This window comes from Stegostoma tigrinum, chromosome 13, assembly GCF_030684315.1.
Source record: "Stegostoma tigrinum isolate sSteTig4 chromosome 13, sSteTig4.hap1, whole genome shotgun sequence".
Classification (NCBI taxonomy): domain Eukaryota; kingdom Metazoa; phylum Chordata; class Chondrichthyes; order Orectolobiformes; family Stegostomatidae; genus Stegostoma; species Stegostoma tigrinum.
Window position 1 is genome coordinate 22503899 of NC_081366.1, and position 21183 is coordinate 22525081.

Sequence of the window (21183 nt, forward strand, 5' to 3'; positions counted from 1 at the left end):
GAAAACCAAAAAGACACACCTATCTTAAACAAGATGCAGTTTAATGCATGACAGCGTAAGGGTTTTTTAAAAAAGTACTGATAATTCATCTGAGGGAGCTTTCTTAAAAGGTTTCAATCAAAAAGATTCAATGATTTATTTGAAAAATACACCAAAGAATTTGTATTCTTTTGTGTCTTGTTTGGAGCATCTGGTTCTTTCAGGCATTTGGCTACCGATAACTGCAACTGGACGATTCTTCATTTCAATTCGACTGAAAATGTTTGACAGTTAAAATTAATGGTTTCTTTTCAACAACTGCTCTGAAATTTTCCTTTGTGTAACTGCCAGTGAGGCAACTGGCCTGAAGTTGCAACTTCCTTAAAAAGTCTATTTAAGTGCTTTCAGCTCACACAAGTAATGTTAATGATCCGGCTTGGGACCTGCGTGCCACGCATGGCACCTACTACAGGACCACAGTCAGGCCCAAAGGGATTTCCATCCCTTTATCTTTACATGTGCAATTCCAGTAAAACCAGCCTAACTGTGGTGATAACACAACCCATGTATAACTTGTGCTCATCTTAGACCTCTATCATCTATCTTAGCTCAATAAATAGCAAGTTATAAACTACAGGATCAAGTACCATTATTTGTATTAGATATGACATCAAATAGATTCACCAAAACAAACATAACACACTTCTCTACTGTATGGAAAGAACATGAGATCATCTGTTACATAGACAACAGGCAAACAAATCACATTTGGCAACCTCATTAAAGTTGTTGATCAATATTCACTTCAAGAACAAATGGGATACTATTGAGTAATGTTTCAATAGCAGATACCAACACTGAAGTGATTCTGCAGATAGCTTCATTATCCCCGAACCATGCAAATAAGGCTACATGTGTCAAGAGCTCATTTCCAACAATATCATTGTTTGTCTCCCAGCTAAATCAGTTATTGAACTTCTTCAAAACAAAAGGATGTAACTACCAGTTCAAGTAGCAGTGAATGCCATCTAACAAAACATTCAAGTATCATAATGCAGCAAAAGATCCATTAATTGCCAGGTATTCTACAGAAAGTATTTACTACTTAAAGCACAACAGAGCATTTGACAAGAGGAGACAGACCTCTCACCTGTTTGTGACAATATCAACATGAAATCCGAGGCAATTTAATACGACAGTATCAAAATCCCACATCAGTGAAGACAAAACTGTCCAGCCTTACACCAACAATTATTTGGAGGAGAAAGGGTCACCTCTTGAAAATATGCTGCAATCTAAAGAACATATCCAACATCAAGCCACTGAGTCACTGAGGCACATCATGGCTCGGTGCTTAGCACTGCTGCCTGACAATCCTCAGAGCCTGGGTTTTACTCCAGCCTCGGGCGACTGTCTGTGAGGAGATTGTACATCCCACAGTCCAAAGATGTACAGGTTAGGTGGATTGGCCATACTAAATTGACCACTGTGTCCAGGGAGTGCAGGCTTAAGTGGATTAGCCATGGGAAATGCAAGGTCACAGGAATGGGTTAGGGGGTGTGTGTCTGGATGGGATGCTCTTCAGAGGGTCTCTGTGGACCTGATGGGCCAAATGGCCTGCTTTCATACAGTAGGGATTCTATGATTCTTTGATTCTACATTGTTTCCAATCCAACATGGAAATTCATGCCTTAGAACAGAACTTTGAAGTACAGGTCAATACCTCAAGTTTCTATATATAGGGAACAAAGCCGACAGAAAACCAATATCAACCTTCTCTCTAAAATAGTGACAAGATACATATTTTGCAGAAGCCACCTTGGGTTATACGACCAAATTTAAGCAGATGCTGGTGCCTCTGTTATGGTTACCTCAGATGACACCCTATGTTTAGGTTAGTTGAATACATTACCGGTTGATACCATAGAGGTACCATACTTACTGTTAAAGGGATGTTGCATGTCATACTCATTTTCAAAGATCACACAGATAGGAGGAAAGCATTTACTACAAGTTATCACTAATGATCCGCATTGAGTAACAACGTATGCTTGCCATCAACATCCGATGTATAATACAGGAAGTCACACTGTGAAAAGCCACATTGAGCGCCATCATCCCACATGGTTAACAGGGCTGGAATAATTTGAAGTGCCGTGCAAAGTTACAATGACAGCTGATACCAAGCCAGGATATCTCTTTAAACCAAAGAAATACTTCATCAATTAATGAAGTAAAGAACCAAATTAAATAACAGGATCAGAACGGAGGCTGTCTCCATGGTGAATCATCCTACGAAATGATGTTCAAATATGATAACAGTTCTAAAGTCTAATGGCTCAGTCTGAATTTGCATGAATCCCACACAGCTTAACGAAACAGTTACTCTAGTAATTCATCCGATGTTTACAGTCGAAGAAGTTTGGTTAAACTTTTCCCTGATGGAATATTTATGAAGCTAGATTCCAATAATGGGTTTTAGTATGTTCCTACAGATAAGATGTCTTGATTCTTCACTACATTCACTGCCCCTTTCAGTAGATAAAATAAACTACCTTTTGGAATCACCTCTACACCAGGGATTTTTCCACACTGTATGTAACATTGGCATCATACACCATATTGACAGTACCCAGCTCCACAATTATCCTTGAGGGCTCATTGATACTGAAATCATAATGTCAGGCATGCTGGTAAAATTTTGGCCAATCTTGCGGTATTTTACATCTAGAAGTCACTCTTTCTGTCAATACCAATCCCTCCAAACTCTCAGCTTTAACATTCTTACCTTTTAGATTTGGCTGCTAAAGTTGCAGGGAGGAGGAGTGGAAGCTTCTATATGAGGTACACTCCAACAGTCACAGTGCTGAGACCGGAGCAGGCCAATGAAGGAGATTGAAAAGGTGAATCCTCTGATGGCTAGGATTCCCTTCTCAAGCCAAGATCCTTTGGAAAGGAAGGAGCCCAAACAAACTGCTTTGATTTAGCTAGTGATGTGGTGGAGAGCCAATTCAATGCAGCTGGTACAAGTGCCACCATTAGGTTAACTAATCCAATTCATTTGCCATCCCATCCGTATTCAACAGGCAGTTGACCTACTCTAAGATTTTAGAGTAGATTTGTAGCTCAGGTTGTGGATGTTGTGGTTGGTTGGCTTTCTGAGTTGGTTCATTGTTCCGCAGACGTTTCATTACCCTGCTGGTAATGAAACATCTGCAGAACAATGAACCAGTTCAGCGAGCCAACCAACCACAATAGTGGAGCTACTATTGCTCCCACCTTTGCTATCATTCTCTGACAGCAGCAACATATTGGACTTCCTGCCATTGTCATTTTATCATCCATTCGACCTCCTTGTCTGTCTTCAATGAGCTGGTAAGTCATGGCCTCTGCATTAAGCAGAAAGTGATTGCCTAGGCGTACCCATTAACAGGTTACAGATCAGACACAAGTAACTTTATATGGGTACACTTTGTGAGTTAGTCCAGTGACTACCAGTATATTTACTTCTTCATTATTGACTTTGATTCTTCTGTATCATCAGCTGCAAAGACAGGCTCCATTTTGCAGGCAACAAATTAGAACTGGAACAGGATGACTATGATAATATCACAACAACACCAAGCTATTCCTATTACACTGAACAAGTTTCCTTCTAAACAAGTAACTGTCATTCTCATTGTCATATTGAATCTTGATCTTGTTACAATGAGGCTTGAGGCCATTTTGCAATTATTATTTCTGCCAAGATAATGTGGAGTAGGAGCAATTAAAAGTGCAAACAGCCAGTAAACAGCATTGAATTGCTTTCTGGTAGTATACTAAAGCAAAGAATTGCAGTTTGAGTTGGGATCAACTGTGATAGTCATTCAAAATGTAATTAAAAAGAGTTGCATTATATAGCATTTTTCACAATCATTGGGTACTTACATGTGCTTCTAAAATACTTTAGTGTAGGCATTATTAGAATGCTAGAAGCACTGCGACAAATCTGTGCACAGGAAGCTCGCACAAACTGCAAAGTGATAATAACCTAATTATTTTGGAATACAATCATAGAGTTGTACAGCATGGAAATAGACCCTTCGGTCCAACTTGTCCATGCTAACCAGATATCCTAAATTAATCAAGTCCCATTTGCCAGCATTTGACTCACATCCCTCTAAACCATTCCTATTCATGCATCTACCCAGATGACTTTTAAATGTTGTAAGCAAATATCAATCGATTGAAAAATAAATGCCGACCAGCACACCAGGAACAATCCCCTCTTTGAAATGGTGCCATTGGATTTTTGACTGCTACCCAAGAGGAATGTAGTTTAACATTTAATCTGAAAGATGACATCTCCAAAAATGGCACATACCCTCATGCTGCGTTATGTATCAGTGTTAAATTTTGTGCTGAATTCCTAATGTGGGATTTGAAACCTAGAATCTTGCTACTGAGAAGTGAGAGTGCTACAAATTGAACTGCAGCTGATGATGTTCAGAGCATGCCATGTACAGTAAAACGTGGATACTGTTTTAAAAGAGGAACTGTTCTGAAGGGCATAAAGTTCACATTATACTGGCACCACCAATTCCACTGATATCATATACAGTCTGCCTGCAGGAATAACTTTTAACTTCCAGAAGGAGCACATGTATCTGCACCAATTTCCTAAGGTCCTATAAATCATGTCAAACCAGATGTACATGTTATTTATATTATGCTATAAGCCTTCTTGCTTTGCAACAATGGCACTTTTTCTGTGGATACTCAATAGGGGTATGTCCTTCCTCACCAATCACTAGATAAATTGAGCCAAAGGAGGACTGGTACTAACTAACTACCTCACTAAGCTTTAGCAAGTACCACAAATGAGTAGAAATAGCAAACACCACAAGGTTCTAGAAGTAGTCATTCAAGAGAATACCATTGATATAGGCCAAATACTAGAACTGACTTATACATGGTATTGATGATATCTAGAAACTGAATTAAGGAAGTAGATCATAGAATCCTTAGGGCGGGCCGGGGGGCTGGCCATTCGGCCCATCGCATTCACACCGACCATCCAAACAGCATCCGATCCAGTCCACTCCCCCTATCCTTTCCTTGTAAACCCGCATTTCTCATTGTTGATCCACCTTGCCTGCACATCCCTAGACACTATGGGCAATTTAGCATGGCCAATCCACCTAACCTGCACATCTTTGGACTGTGGGAGGAAACCAGACCATCTGCAGGAAACCCACACAGACATGGAAAGAATGTGTACCCTCCACACAGACAGTCACCTGAGAATATCAGGAAGTTAACCTGGGTTCCTGGTGCTGTGAGGCAGCAGTGCTAACCACTGAGCCACTGTGCCTGGTAACTAGACTTTTCCTATCACGTAAAACTTGATGAGCTGCATTGCTAAGATATTATGAAGAAACTTCAATTAATGGAATGGAGTGGCATAGGAGGGGTTAAACCAGATTTAATAAAGGACTGGGTGCAAAAGAAAGAAGATCAGATGCAAGGGCCAAAATTAAGTTAAAAATGCTAGGAAAGTGTTACTAGTTGCTGATCTCTTACCAGGAAATATGTGTTTAATGTGAGTAGTGGAAGAGAGAAAATAGATCAGCTTGTGGTCGTGGGCATCTCTCAGATTCCCAGAAGACAACTCAATCTGATAATGCATCTCATCCACCTGCTGGGCTGTTGAGTGTTCCTTAACGACAAAATTTCACCTACAAGAAGGAGCGGTTACATCTTTTTCTAGTAGGGACTAGATTAGTTTGGGATTATGTTCAGCATTGACTGGTTGGGCTGAAGGGTCTGGTTTCCATACTTTTGACTATGACTTTATGTGTTTGTCATATTCACTGGATTCATTGATCTATGATTAGTTTTGGCTATTGACTGATCTATGCTTATCGTGCTTGCTTATTTAACTATGAATGCAACCTTTGTAAGTTAGAGACTTTCAAAAAAGAAAGACTTGAAAAGCCAGAACTATGCATACTTGTATTAAATTGTGATTGCTCAGATATTTTAAGGCACTGTAAATGAATGTGCAACTAATGTCATTTTGCATTGTTCTCAGGCAAAATCAGATATTTAAAACATACAACTAAACGGTCAATATGTTAAGTGTTTGATATTAAATAGCTAGCTAGTAAAAGCTTATGAAAGTGGAAATCTAGCATCAAGCTTATTTGACTGACTTCAATCTTAAATATTTTCTTTGTAACACAAGCTGTCTTCAAGAGTTTTTTGATTACCTACAAGTTGGAATTGTTCATGAGTTGATAACAACAACTACTTTGGCTCATCTGAAGACAAAGCCAATTTTGATTCTGTGGTCAAGCGATCATGGGGCCAAAACTGGACATTCTGAATTGACACAGACCCAAAGAAATTAGGCCTGACAGAAAATTGGCCAAGTCAAGTTAAACAGCAGCCAGCAGCTATCGGCTCCACGGAAGAGTGGAAACCAAGATCAAAAAGGTCACAAAACTTTCGGGGGAGACAGTTAAAACCAGCCTGATGGTTCTGTGTTGGAAAAGTTTAAGTCAGATTTTCTGGCATTTGGACTGCCTAAGAATGTATACTTTACATCTCCTGGCATGGCAACAGTGAAGGGTGGTGGTGCAACCCCTTTGGATGATTTGAATTCAGCTCATGAACCCATTGGCCACAGAACATTATGGAAGGTCAGGGCAAGGGGTGGAGATGAGAACACAGGCCTGGACAGCAATCCCTCAGTGAAGACTCAACCACGCCCAGCAGCAGAGCTCCACCCACCTGCACAGAAAGGCCGTGAGCGCAGATCTACCCTGACCCTTGGAAGGCCTGTCCTTGTAGAACAGAGGCAGCCCTTTGCTGGGGAGGAAGGAGACCCTGCTCAAACGCTTGGATCGCTGTGGGTAATACCCCTGCTCAAATGGACAGAGCTAAATAGAGATTAAATATGGTGGGAATTTGGGAAATGCTCACGTGGTGTTTTTAATAAGATATATTTTGTTAATAAAATTGAGTTGAACCACAAAACCAAAGTCTGTGGCCCTTTGTCCACCTCGTTGACAAGAGTATTTGGGAAAAGTGTTTTTAATACTTAAACTGGTCAAAATGTCCAAAGTACAGATAGCAATTCTTTTCTGCAATTGGGGTTGAACATAGCCTATAATTTACTTTGCAGTGCACAGCCGATTCATTTAAGTTTGTGGGCCTTGAAATTATTTTGCATCGTTTGAATAGACAGAAATGTATTGGACCAACCTATGTCTGGCCTGTGTGGAAAAGTCTAGATTGTTGCACAGCCAAGGGGACATTCTTCAGGATCGACTGTGAAAATTAAATTAGAATGGAACATGCTGGGAAAGACAAATGTTCCAATAAGAATGAGAGCGAGAAAAGAAAGACAGAATGAGGAAAAAGCCAAAAACAAAAAGCAGGAGGGATTTGCATTAAGCACCACTCATCAATATCAATCAGTGGGTTTGAGACATGTGCGATAGCATTGCAAATTGGTTCCACTAACTGTCTGCAGGGTCCATAAACCTCAGAAAGCAACCTCCATCCAGGTAGTTATAGAAAAGACTGCATGACAATGTTAGTACTATCTGAAATGAATCAGTATATGGCTCATCACACCAGAAAATACACAATCCCCAGGGGCAGGCAATTAACAATATAAAGTTAAACTCTATTTAAATGCATTTGCCAATGCTCCCTTTAAAGACATTATATAATAAAGTTGTGTACAAACAGCTTATGATTCTTTTCTCTATTAAGACACCTTTATAAATCGGTTAAATGGGTAAAACATCATTAGTCATGTGTCATTAATCCGCAGAAGGAAATAATTCAGACATTCTAAAAGCTTTTAATTATGAGCAATCAGTTCACATTTATTAAAATCAATTCTGCCTTGCAGAAGCAGCTTAGGCTTCAGTCACCTTTCATTTTTCCAAAAGCCATAATTAAATATATGCAAATAACCACAATCCATTTTTGGCAAGAAACCTTGGTTTGAATTATGTCAAATCAACACAGATAAACCAGGAGCAATGCAACCTGAGTGGGAAGGAAGTAAATTGTGGGAAGGGGTGTGGGGAGAGGTGGTGCTTGAATATATGTTTTTAACGTAAAATATACCGCAAGGTTCTTTACAGATAAACATAAGGAGAACAAGAGCCAAGAAAAGAAGTAAGATGAGGAGAAGTCAACAAAAGATCAATCACAGATACTTTTGAGGAATTTTTATTTAAAAAAGAAAAGGAATAGCAGACAGGAATATAAAGGAAGCAGGAAAGAACTTAAGCAACAAATTAGGGGCTAAAAGGGGGCTTAAAATCTCCTTGGCAAGTACGATTAAGGAGAATCCCAAGGCATTTTATACATACATTGGGACTAAGACGGTACCTAGGGAAAGGGTAGATATCCTCAAAGACAAAGGAGGGAATTAATGGGTGGAGCCAGAGGAAGTGGGTGAAATCCTGATTCAATACTTCATACCAATATTCACAGAGAAGGAGGATATGGATGATGGTACATTTGGTGTGGGGGGGGGGGGGGGAAGAGGGGAAGAGGGGGGGGAGGGGGGCGGGGAAGGGTAGTATTTCAGGGCATGTCAAAGTAAAGGAGGTGGTGGTGTTGGATGTCTTGAAAACATTAAGGCAGGTAGGTGATAACAAGTTGTGGGGCTGGATGAACACAGGAGGCCAAGCAGCATCTCAGGAGCAGGAAAGCTGATGTTTTGGGTCTAGCTTTCTGAGGAGGTTTCATTAGATGGGATCACAAAAAAGGCTGTTCTTGGATGCTTATGAGTTAGTCTCAAAGGTTTAAGATCCCAAATCTGATGGGATCTATCCCAGGTTACTGAAGAAGGCAAGGGAGGAGATTTCTGGGACCTTGACAGAGATCTTTGTATCCTCTTTAGCCACAAGCATGGTCCCAAAAGACATGAGAATACCCAATGTTGTTCCTTTGATCAAGAAGTGCAACAGGGATAATCCAGGAAATTATAGGCTGGTGAGCCTTACACCAGTGGCAGTGAGATTATTAAAGAAGGTTCTTAAAGACAGGATTTACTCAGATTTTGGAAAAAAAATGGGCTTATTAGCGAGAGTAGGCATGGCTTTAATATGGGGAAGTTCTTGTCGCACACATTTGATTGAGATTTTTAGGGAGCAACAAAGATGATTGATGAGAATAGGATAGTGGATGTAGTCTATATGAACTTTACAAAAGCATTTGAAAAGGTCCTCCATGGTCGGCTGGTCCAGAAGATTAAGTCACCTGGAATTCACGCTGAGTTGGTAAGTTGGATACAAAATTGGCTTGGTCACTGAAGACAGAGAGTAGTTGGGTAGGGGTGTTTTCTGACTGGGGTCTGTGACCAATGGTGTTCCACAAGCATCAGTGCTAGGGCTTCCGTTCTTCAGAATATATAAAAATTCTTTGGATAAGGTGGTGTTGGGTGTCTGATGTAGGTGTACATGTAGGTAGTCTAATTATTAAGTTTTCAGACAACAGGAAAATTGGCAGAGTTGTGGATAGTGAGGAAGGTTGTCAAAGGATACAGCAGGATATAGATCAGTTGGAAAATTGGGTACAGAAATGGTAGATGGATCTTAATCCAGAGAGGTGTGAGGTGATGCATTTTGGGACATCAAATGTGAGAGGGAAACAAAGTGAGCGGGTAGGACCCTTGTGAGCATTGATATACAGATAGATCTTACAGCGCAAGTCCATAACTTCTTGAGAGTGGCAACGCCTGTGAATAAGGTGGTAAGAAAAGAAAAGTGCATGCTTGCCTTTGTCAGTTGGGGCACAGAGTATAAAAGTTAGCAAGTCATGTTGCAGCCACCGTAAACTTTAATTAGGCCACATTTGGAACATTGTGTGCAGTTCTTGTTGCTACACTACAGGAAGGATGTGGAGGCTTTGGAGAGAGTGCAAAAAATGTTTATCAGGAGGTTGCCATGATTAGAGTTTATTAGGTGTAAGGAAAGGTTGGATACTGGACGCTGAGGGCTAACCTTATAGAAGCATATAAAATTATGAGAGGCTGGACACGGTGGATAGTCAGAATCTTTTTCCTGGGGGGAAATAACAAATATTAGATAACATTAGTTTAAGGTGAGAGGTGGAAAGTTTAAAGGAGATATAGGAGGCAAGTTTTAGGAGGTTTGTAGACTTGCTCACTGGGCCGGTGTGTTTAGTTGCAGATGTTTCGATAGCCTGCTAGGTAACATTATCAGTGAGGCCCCAGTGAAGCATTGGTGTTCTGTCCAGCTTGGTATTTATATGCCTCGTTATGTTCTGCAGTGGTTTGTACATCAGGTCCGGTTCAATGTGTTTGTTGATGGTGTTCCAGTTGGAATGCCAGGCTTCCAGGAATTCCCTGGCATGTCTCTGTTGGCTCGTGCTATTATAGCAAGTTTTATGCGCTGAAGGTAGGTAAGTGCCTGAGACTTGTTGCCAGGGTAGGCAGTAGAAGCAGATACGATAGCAATATTTAAGTAACATTTGGACAGACACATGAACAGGCTGGGAATACAGGTAATATGGGCCATGAGCAGGCAGATGGGATTGCAGGCAGTTTGGAATGGTATCATGGTCAGCACAAACATTTTGGGGTGAAAGGGCCTGTTCTTGTGCTGTACTGTTCTAATTTGGGGCTCCTATGGGATTACAAATCCACAGCCAAATATGAAAGCTTAAATTTGCTAATATTAAGGCTGGCTAAGATTTTCATGGTGAATTCTGTTATATGTATAAAAAAGCAAATGGCCTTGTCAGTTGCTCCAAGCTTCCTGGAAAGGGAAGATTTAACTGAGTGATTTTCAGATATTATCCAAGGCTTGGCTAGTTGCATTGGCACAAATGTTGGAGTTAATGTTAAAAGCAGGAGCTATCAAATCAGATGTATTTGAGGTAATAGCCCAGCATTTGATGTTGGAAGAAGAAGAAGACAATCCAGAAGATAATTTGACTGAATTCATTAGAATTCAGTTGCAGCTGAATAAGATGGAAGTAGAAGTAAAATACCAAAATTAAATACCTAAACAAAAACAGGAAAGTGAATTAGCAATGTGAAAACTTAAACTTAAGGAAGCAGAAAAAGACAGAACACTGCAAAATGAGGAAAAAAAAAACAGCACTTAAGAAGATGAAACAATAATTGAATAGGATAAAATAAGAAGCAGGAGGGGAAAAAAATCAAACAGAGAAAGGGGATATGGTTTTAAAAAGTTGGCACAAACAATCCTTCTAATAAAGGTTTAGATTCCAACTCAAGATTTGGTGAGGAATTATTTTAAATTTGTGCAAACGCTCCTGAAGTTTGAAAGAGTATAGACTCAAGATTAATTTTTCTTCAAAAGATAGCTAAGCAGACAAACAGCAGAAAGTTGACACTGCTCGTGCAAAGCAGGTTTACTGGCAGGCCTCATGAAGTTTATGGGTATGCTTTCTGAGGAGGTTTCATTAGATGGGATCATAAAAAAAGACTGTTCTTGGGTGCTTATGAGCTAGTCTCTAAGGTTTGCGGACAGCAATTTCAGAAACTCTTGCAGTAACGTAGACAGACTTATTTAGAATTTGAGAGGATAAAGCAGAGTAACTTTCATAATTCGATGCAGCCATTGATGGTAGAGGTCATCTATGAGATCCATTGGGAAATAATTGTCCTGGAAGAATTTTAAAATTCACTGCCTCCGTTGGAACACGCCTACATAGCGGTTCTCCAGGATGTTTTGACAAGACAAACAGCTGACCTGGCTGATGACTGAGTTTGTACACAAGTCCAACCCTTTTATCAGTCATTCTCATAGCCAAACAAGGTTGTAAGTCAGGAGGAGATTGATGGAACTTGCGGAGCAAACCCAATAGACTTATTGGAGTACAGGAGGTCAATGCAGCGAAAGTGGCTCTGACAGAGAGTGTGATGGGTGAAGTTGCACGTCTGAATGCAGCTGCCAGGCCACAAAGAAACAAGAGTGTTGATGCAAAGGAGGTGAAGATGATATCTGTGAGTCACTGGAATTCTATTCCAAGAGAAAAGTAACTCAATTTTTCAAAAGAGAGGCTGTTAAACTTACTGTTATCGTTTGGAACAAAAATTCTGTCTTCTTTACAGATTTCTAGCATACACAGTTCTTTGATTTTATTTGTTATACTTTGGGAAATATGAGTCACCCAAATGTTTTTGCTTTGGAAAAACATGATTTTTCCAGTGGAGAGCAAACTGGATGCTAAAGTTTCAGTGAACAGTATTGGAAGAGACTATACTTTTGTATTGGGTGCAACTGGGTGTGACCTAATGTCTGGAATGGTAACTGCAGGGGTTGGCCCATAGTTTACTGATGGATGGCGATGATGTATCCCTGAAGACTGGCTTGGCTGGAGATAGTGTGACTTATCCTCTTGTCACAAACACCAAGCAAGTTTAAGAAAACAGAGCAGTTGCGGAAGGTTTGGGATTATTTTGTCTTTGAGTGTCGTGACCTACACAATGCCTAAACGAGTCCCACCATTGGAAGTCATATTAATACCAATGTCAGATATTTGGCTATCTGAAGCTGTTGTTGCGAATTGGGGAAATCAAAAATAAATATTCAATCTCTCTTCTCGTTTTGAGGCTCTGCAACATAATTCAGAGCTAAGTAGCACTACTGGCTCAAAATGAGACTGAAGAGAGGAAATTCCAGAATTCTGCTGCATGAAAAACAGGATTCTAGTGAGAAAGTGGGGACCTCTTCACAGACTTGCAGGTGAAGAGTGGATGGTGGTTCATCACATAGTAGTGCTGCCCAAATATTGTCAGCAGATATTCAGGATATTCCATGAAATACCAAGACACAATATTAACAAAATTCTGTGGATGCTGTAGGTCTGAAATTAAAAAGAAAGTGTTGCAGGAACTCAGCAGATCTGGCAGCATCTATAGAGAGAGAAACAGAGTTAACATCACAATACCATATGATTCATCTTTGGAACTGAAGGGGTTTGGAAAAAAAACTATGGCTTTATGCTGTTCTTGTATGGTGGGGCGTATAGGGATCAAGCAGTCAATATTTTTCCTGATCAGTCATTGCTTTCAGCATAAACCTAACCAAAATGTGGGACACAGCATATTCAGCACATATTTCACAAGTTAGAATTTATGGTCAATGAAGGAAAAGCAATTAACAAGGAGTGCATTTGAGTAATTAAGTGTGAATGTGACAAGAGATAAATAGCAATTGAAAAGTAGATATGCAGAACCAGTAAAGTTCTTTATATGTGATACTATTTATGATGGAGAGGATATGGACACTGATACTAAGGCTAGAAACAAACATCATGTTAAGGTTGCAAACAATCTATGGAATTTCCTGAAAAAGTAAAAGAAAGCAGAGTTTACGGCAGAGGCCAAAGTTGATGACATTAGTCTTCCGAACCTTAAGTTTGAGGAAGTCACAGCTCATCTATATCTGAGTATCAGACAAACAGTTTGCTAACACAGAGCCGGTCGATGGTAATATGGAAGTTACAGATCATGTTGAAATGGGTATTTAATGAGGAAGAAGTTAACTGAACAATAGAAAGGTTCTTGAGACAGGAGTTATGGTACTGGGGGAGTGGCTGGGGACAGTGTGAAAAGGTGTGGTGGCAGGAAATGCAAACTGCTGAGTTAACAGTGATTAGGGAAGAGAAGCTACTGCTGGTTTAAAATTATATGTAGGAAAAGAAGCATACAGTGACAGACCCACAAAGCCGGTTAATGAATGAACAAAATATCTTTAACCACTCAAAATGCTGCAGAGACACTTAGGAGGACTAAATCAAAAGTTGTCATTGCAGAGGGTGAGCTCTTCCTTTCTGGTCATTTATCTGGTTTATTTCTATCAAAAATGCTTTCATGTTGCAACTTTGTCAGTCTGTTTCATATTTTCATTCTGCCTTGAACAGAAGCATTTGTCTGCAAAGTCTTGTCCATTCTGCTCTAACTGTGCCACAATTCTTCATTTTTCTTCTGATCATCATCACAAGTACGCAGACGCAAAGAGTTTCTGCTGGTTTCAGTGACAGGGACAAAGCAAGCTGTGTCATTGCGATAATGGGAGAATGATGATCACCCTGATTTGCTGCCAATCCAGCCAATGCTAACTTGTAAGGCCATACTGAGTCAAGCAACACAATCATTCTGTTAGGAATTCAGGGCTCTAGGATGCATGCACTAGCCATTACACATGGGCTTCATAGCATACTTGCTTGTCTGACTGGTAAGGCTTCATCTTTAATTGTGGGTACAGGAGAAGCAGGGTTGCTACTCTAATTTCAACAAGAAAATTAACAAAACTGCTATGCTGCAAATTCCTTCTCACAAGAGTGGACCTATCTCGAATCCACCATCAACACGGCTTCAGTATCTGCTAGGTCTATTGTGCAGGTACAATTACAGGCTACACAACGGCATTCGTTTTCCACCTTCAACTCACCAGCTTTATGCTAATAAGTTCAGGCCAGTAAAATGCTCTAGATAGAACAATCAGGTGGCTGCTTGAAAACCAATTCTGTCAAATTCTACCCCATCAGTGTTCCTTTTCAAGCTGTTATTGTTTTACAAGGGCTTCAATTACAAACTCTTGGCTCTTGTAATTGATTTGATCCTGTTGTCAGGTTGATAGGCTAGCTTATACCTGCTGGGCTCACCGGAACAGTGTCAAAACCTATAATTTCGGCAAGAGAGGAACCATTAGATTGAAGATAAAGGATTTTATTTCCATGTAATTTTACTACTTCTTACCTTACTTCAGTACATTTTGCTCACTTCGTGTTTGTACATGAACTTTGCATTATTTTTATCAGCAGGCTTTCACTTTACCGGCAACTTTTAATTCGGGATTTTTGTCAACCCGCAAATTATGGCTCGTATGATAAAGGAGACATCCTTTACGGAAACCATCATACATTGCTTGCATATGTACAAATCCTTAATTCCTGCTGGCTTTGATAGGTATTACTTACTTTTGTAAAATTCATGACCTTCAGGATCCATATTGTCAGAGCGAGATTCACCAAGAGCAGAATCATCAAGAGGAGGACAAAAAAATAAAGGCACCGCTTTCGCCAACCATAAATCCCAATTTTGTAGACATATTGGTTTTCTGAGGTCTGGATGTTGTCTCGTTGAGTCAAGTACTGTTCCTGTGTCATCTGCATAATAGAAAAGATTGTTAACAGAAATGAAATTATGAGATGTTTCTACTGGCTCACCCACATTTCACAAAAAGACTGAAGGATCCTGTGAATAAACTGATGAGTATTTTGCTTCTATCTTGATATTGTTGAAGACATTAGTAGAACAAATGAAGACAGGAATCTCAAGCACTTATAATCACTAGAGTAGAAGCACTATGCAAACGAATGGGAATAAATGTGACAAGAGGTCATGGTCTGCAGAGTTTACGTCAGAGGTCAAAGTTGATGACATTAGTCTTCCGAACTTTAAGTTTCAGGAAGTCACAGCTCATCTATATCTGAGTATCAGACAAACAGTTTGCTAACACTGAGCCAGTCGATGGTAATATGGAAGTTACAGATCATGTTGAAATGGGCATTTACAGACGAAGAAGTTAACTGAACAAGAGAAAGGTTCTTGAGACAGGAGTTATGGTAATGGAGAATTGGCTGGGGAGGGTGTGAAAAGGTGTGGTGGCAGGAAATGCAAACTGCTGAGCTAACAGTCATTAGGGAAGAGAAGCTACTGCTGGTTAAAATTGAATATGTAGGAAAGGAAGCATACAGTGACAGACCCACAAAGCCGGTTAATGAATGAGCACAATATCTTTAACCACTCAAAATGCTGCAGAGACACTTAGGAGAACTAAATCAAAAGTTGTCATTGCAGAGGGTGAGCTCTTCCTTTCTGGTCATTTATCTGGTTTATTTTTATCAAAAATGCTTTCATGTTGCAACTTCTCAGAGGAAATGGCTACAGATATATTTAATGCATTGGTTATAATAATCCAAAATTCCTGGATTCTGGAAAAATCTCAGCAGTTCGGAGAGTCATTGAGGTCTATGGTACAGACAAAAGCTCTTTGGCCCATTGAGAGCTCATTTTCTAGCACTTGGTACATAGCCTTATAAACATTGTCATTGCAAATGCACATCAAAATACTACGACATGAGGCTTTTTGTCTCTACCACCCTTACATGTAGCAAGTTCCCATTTCCCTCAGTGAAAACGCTTTTCCTCACATCTCCTCTAAACCACCTTCCTCTTAGCTTAAGCTTATGTCACTTGATCATTATCCCTTACTATTACGGGGAAACGTTTTTCCTATCTATTCTATCTCTGCTCCTCATAATTTTATATAATGACCACCAAAACCCACCCACCAATCTCTTCTACTCCAAGGGAAACAGCTCTACTCTGTCCAGTCTCTCTTCATAACTGAAACTCCAGCTCAAGTAAATATTTTCTACAACCTTGCCAATGGAGTCCATATTCCTTCCATTAATGTGGATTCCAGAAGTGTACACAATAGTCTCTGTGACTGAACCAACATTTTACACACTTCCAAATTAACTCTATACCTCATCTAATAAATCCCATACGGCTTTTTAATCACTTTATCCATCCATCCTGCTACCCTAACATACTGGTGAACATACACATTGAAGTTCCTCTGATGCTTGGTGCTTCCCAGGGAAAAACCCATGCATCATGTTTTCATGTAGCCTCAAATATACCATCATTATTCAAGAAAGGATGGAGACAGAAAGCAGAAAACCATAACCCAGTTACTGTAATGTCTGTCATTGGGAAGTTGCTAAAATTTATTATTAAGGCGGTAATTGAAAACCATATAGCAGAACCACCGTAATTTTAAACAAGGCAAAATCATTTTTCACAAATTTATGGGATTAATTTGAGGATGTAACAAGCAGGGTAGATAAACAGGCATTAATAGATGTCATGCATTTTGATTTTCAAAATGCATTTATTAGGGTGCCACATAAAAGGCTACTACAGATGATAAGGGCCAATGATAGATAGCCAATCGTCTATGCATTGAAATCTAACAGGTAACAGAGGGTCAGGATGAATTGGTATTTTTCATGGTTGGTAAATTGTAGTTAATGAAGTATCTCAGAGATCTGTGTTGGAATCTCAAATTATTTACAATCTACATTCATGATTTGGATGAAGGCAATGTCTGTATTGTAGCCAAATGTACTGATGATGCAAAGATAGGCAGCAAAAGAACTTATGACTAGAACACAAGTAGTGTGTAAAGAGACAGAAAAAGGTTAGGTGAGCAGTTAAAACATTTGGCAGATGATGTATAACACAGGAAGATATGAGGTTGCCAACCTGTCAATAGTGGGATGATCAGAATATGTCACCTGCCTAATAGTTTTAACCTCCACAAATATTCGTACTAGCTGGATGTTGACTGCTTCAATTTTGCTTTTTCATTTCCATTGATTTGTCACCTTTCCTTCAAAGGATCATCATCGTGCTCCAGGCAATCTCCATTTAACAAGAACTTTCAGTTCCATCATATTCATCAAATTTAACAAACGTTTGTGTTCACTCTCTCTCTTTCTCTAGAGATTCTTTTTCAAATGTTTACTCATTGATTTTAGCAGACTGTTTCCTCAGCTAATAACTCAGCAATGATTTTTGTGCTCTGACTATTTCAGTGAAAGATCGAATTCTTCCCCATCAAGGTTTTTTTTTGTGAGTCAATTGTGTAAGAACACTGACTGTCTGCACAGGACTTATTTAATCATTTCATCCTCAGTATCCAAAGTTTGGTAGAATTGTCTGATGGCTGATGGCACCATTATCTACTTGGGTATGCATGCTGTCATTGAAACTGAACTCAACTGTGCAAGCTGCTGATTTCATAGGTCAGTTAATACCAATTAGGATAATGATGGTGGGTCTAAAGCACCATGACATGGTGCTATATAGCAAATGTCAATGGTTTTCTCAAGTGGTACATTCCGTTCTGTCTACCATGTTTCAGCCCCTCATTATGTTGTACCTCTCAATCATGTCCTCCATCAGTCTCCTCTGCCCCAAAGAAAACAACCCTGCTGAATCTAAGATAACACAGTGTGGAGCTGGAGGAATACAGAAGGCCAGACAGCATCAGAGGAGCAGGAAAGCTGATGTTTCAAGTCGGGACGCTTCTTCAGCAATGGGGGAGGGGGAAGGGAGCTCTGAAATAAAGAGAGAGAACAGGGATGGGGCTAGGGAAGGTGGCTGGGATGGTGCGTGCAGGTAGAGAGTGGTGGTTATTGGTATCTAATCACTCGTCATCCCTAAAACTCTCCAGCTCAGGCAACATCCTGGTATATCCTCTGCACCCTCTCCAGAGCAAGCACATCCTTCGATAATGTGGATTCCAGAACTACACACAATACTCTAGCTGTGGCCTAGCCAATTTTTTAAGGAGTTCTTGCATAACTTCCCTGTTCTTAAGCTCTATGCTTTGACTAAAGGAAGCTTGCCATAAGGCCTTTTAAACATTTTATCTACCTCTGCAGCTACATTAGGAACCAGTGGACGTGCACACCAAGGACTCTCTGATCGTTAGTACTTACTGATAAATCATTCTACATTCAAGTCTAAATCATTTATAGAAACCACAAACAGCAAGGGCCCAACACTGAGCCTTGTGGAACCCCACTGGGTAAAAGCTTCCAGACACAAAACCACCCCTCAACTATCACCCTCTGCTTCCTGCCACTCAGCCAATTCTGGACCTAACTAGTGAAATCTCCTTGGATCTGATGGACTCTTACTTTTGCAATCAATCGCCTGTGAGGACTTTAGTAAAAAAAAACCTACTGAAGTCCAAGTAGACTACATTAATTTCATTGTCCTCATCGCCATGCCTGGTTAGCTCTACAAAAACATTCAATCAAGTTGGTCAGAATGATAATCCCTTAATAAAACCATGCTGAGTATTCTTGATTAATCCCTTGCCTTCAAGTGCAGATTAACTCTGTCCTACAGAATTGCTTGGTTCCCCACCACTGAGGTTAGGCTGAGCAGCCTGTAGTTTCCTGGTTTATCCCTTGCTCCCTTTTGGAATAACTGTACTACATTGGCTTTCCTCCAGCTGTCTGACACCTCTGCTGTGACCAGACAGGAATTAAAAATTATTGCAGTGCCCCTACTTGTAAGCCTATCAACTCCTTTGAGTTTGCTGTCTATGCTACATTCTTTCAGTATATCACAGCCCTTCTCCCAGAGTTCTATGCCTGCATCATCCCTCTCATTAGTGAACACTGACAAAAAATATACATTCAGTATATTCAGACCGTACCTTTGTCCTCCAGCTCGCCACACAAACTACCACAATAGCCCTGAATAGGCCCTTTTTTTGCCTAGTTATCCTTTCACCCTTCATGTGCTTGTGACATAACTTTGGATGTTCCTTTTATTTAACCTGACATTTTTCTTCCAAAGATAATGGGAACTGCAGATGCTGGAGAATCCAAGACAACAAAATGTGAGGCTGGATGAAGACAGCAGGCCAAGCAGCATCTCAGGAGCACAAAAGCTGACGTTTCGGGCCTAGACCCTTCATCAGAGAGGCTCTCTAATGAAGGGTCTAGGCCCGAAACGTCAGCTTTTGTGCTCCTGAGATGCTGCTTGGCCTGCTGTGTTGATCCAGCCTCACATTTTGTTGTCTCATTTTTCTTCCAAAGTTTCCTTTTGCACAGTCTGTAATCTTTGCAGGCTTTTGCTGTTTTGAGCCCTTGGTACCTGCTATAAGCCTTCCTTTTTCTCTTTATCCAATCTTGTTTTTCCTTGATATACAGAGCTTGGTAGATTTACAGTCCCACCTTTTAACTTTATTGGAACATGTTTGCCCTCTCAACCTATTCCCTTCTTGAGTACAAGATAACAAAGTGTGGAGCTGGATGAACACAGCAGGCCAAGCAGCATCTCAGGAGCACAAAAGCTGACGTTTTGGGCCTAGACCCTTCATCAGATAGGGGGATGGGGTGAGGGTTCTGGAATAAATAGGGAGAGAGGGGGAGGCAGACCGAAGATGGAGAGAAAAGAAGATAGGTGGAGAGGAGAGTATAGGTGGGGAGGTCGGGAGGGGATAGGTCAGTCCAGGGAAGACAGACAGGTCAAGGAGGTGGGATGAGGTTAGTAGGTAGGAGATGGAGGCGCGGCTTGGGGTGGGGGGGAAGGGATGGGTGAGAGGAAGAACAGGTTAGGGAGGCAGAGACAGGCTGGACTGGTTCCACCGCCTTGACCTGTCTGTCTTCCCTGGACTGACCTATCCCCTCCCCACCTATACTCTCCTCTCTACCTATCTTCTTTTCTCTCCATCTTCGGTCCGCCTCCCCCTCTCTCCCTATTTATTCCAGAACCCTCACCCCATCCCCCTCTCTGATGAAGGGTCTAGGCCCGAAACGTCAGCTTTTGTGCTCCTGAGATGCTGCTGGGCCTGCTGTGTTCATCCAGCTTCACACTTTATTATCTTGGATTCTCCAGCATCTGCAGTTCCCATTATCACCCTTCTTGAATACATTCCATTTTATCCACAGAAATGCCTGTCTGTTCTGCCTACAGTTCCCTACTGTTAATAGCTCTGGCATTCCTCCTCCTCCCATCTTGTGCAGCGCAGCCACCCATGGTTGGCTTTCCCCTCGAGGCAGAAGGGTTATCATTTTAATTGAAGGTTCTTGCCGGGGATTTTGGGAAAAGGGATCTTGTTCAAAGCACAGGTAGTTGGTCCCAAGGCAAGACAGACAAAGCTTTTCAAATCCTAAACTAAAGCTAACCCTACACAACAAAGACCTTGATCCCTTAATTACCAGTTCCAAGTTGAGTAGGAAGACAAAGGCATGCACTCAATTGATATAACCAAGGAAATGACAGAGCCCATTGGAGGGCAGTTTTCTGCCTCCCCCGGCAGAAGGCAGGAATGGCCTAGTGGTATTATTGCTGGACTGTTAATCCAGACAACATTCTGGGGACCCAGGTTCAAATCCTGCCATGACAGATAGTGGAACTTGAATTAAAAAAAAATCTAATGATGACCATGAATCAATTGTCAGGAAAAAAAAATCTGGTTCACTAATGTCCTTTAGGGAAGGAAACTGGCATCCTTACCTGGTCTGGCTGACTTGTGACTCCAGGCCCACAGCAATGTGGTTGGCTCAGAGCTGCCCTCTGGGCAATAAATGCTGCCT

General features: G+C 40.7%; 1 protein-coding gene across 6 annotated transcripts in view; it reads right to left on the bottom strand.

Moving 5' to 3' along the window:
- sgcd (sarcoglycan, delta (dystrophin-associated glycoprotein)) overlaps positions 1-21183 on the bottom strand; it is a 483273-nt gene that overhangs the window by 138506 nt on the left and 323584 nt on the right. For all 6 annotated transcript variants that reach the window (XM_048543422.2, XM_048543425.2, XM_059650607.1 and 3 more), the window contains one exon: positions 14971-15159. In XM_048543422.2, coding sequence (XP_048399379.1) covers positions 14971-15159 — 189 coding nt within the window. The remainder of the gene's footprint in view (positions 1-14970; positions 15160-21183) is intronic.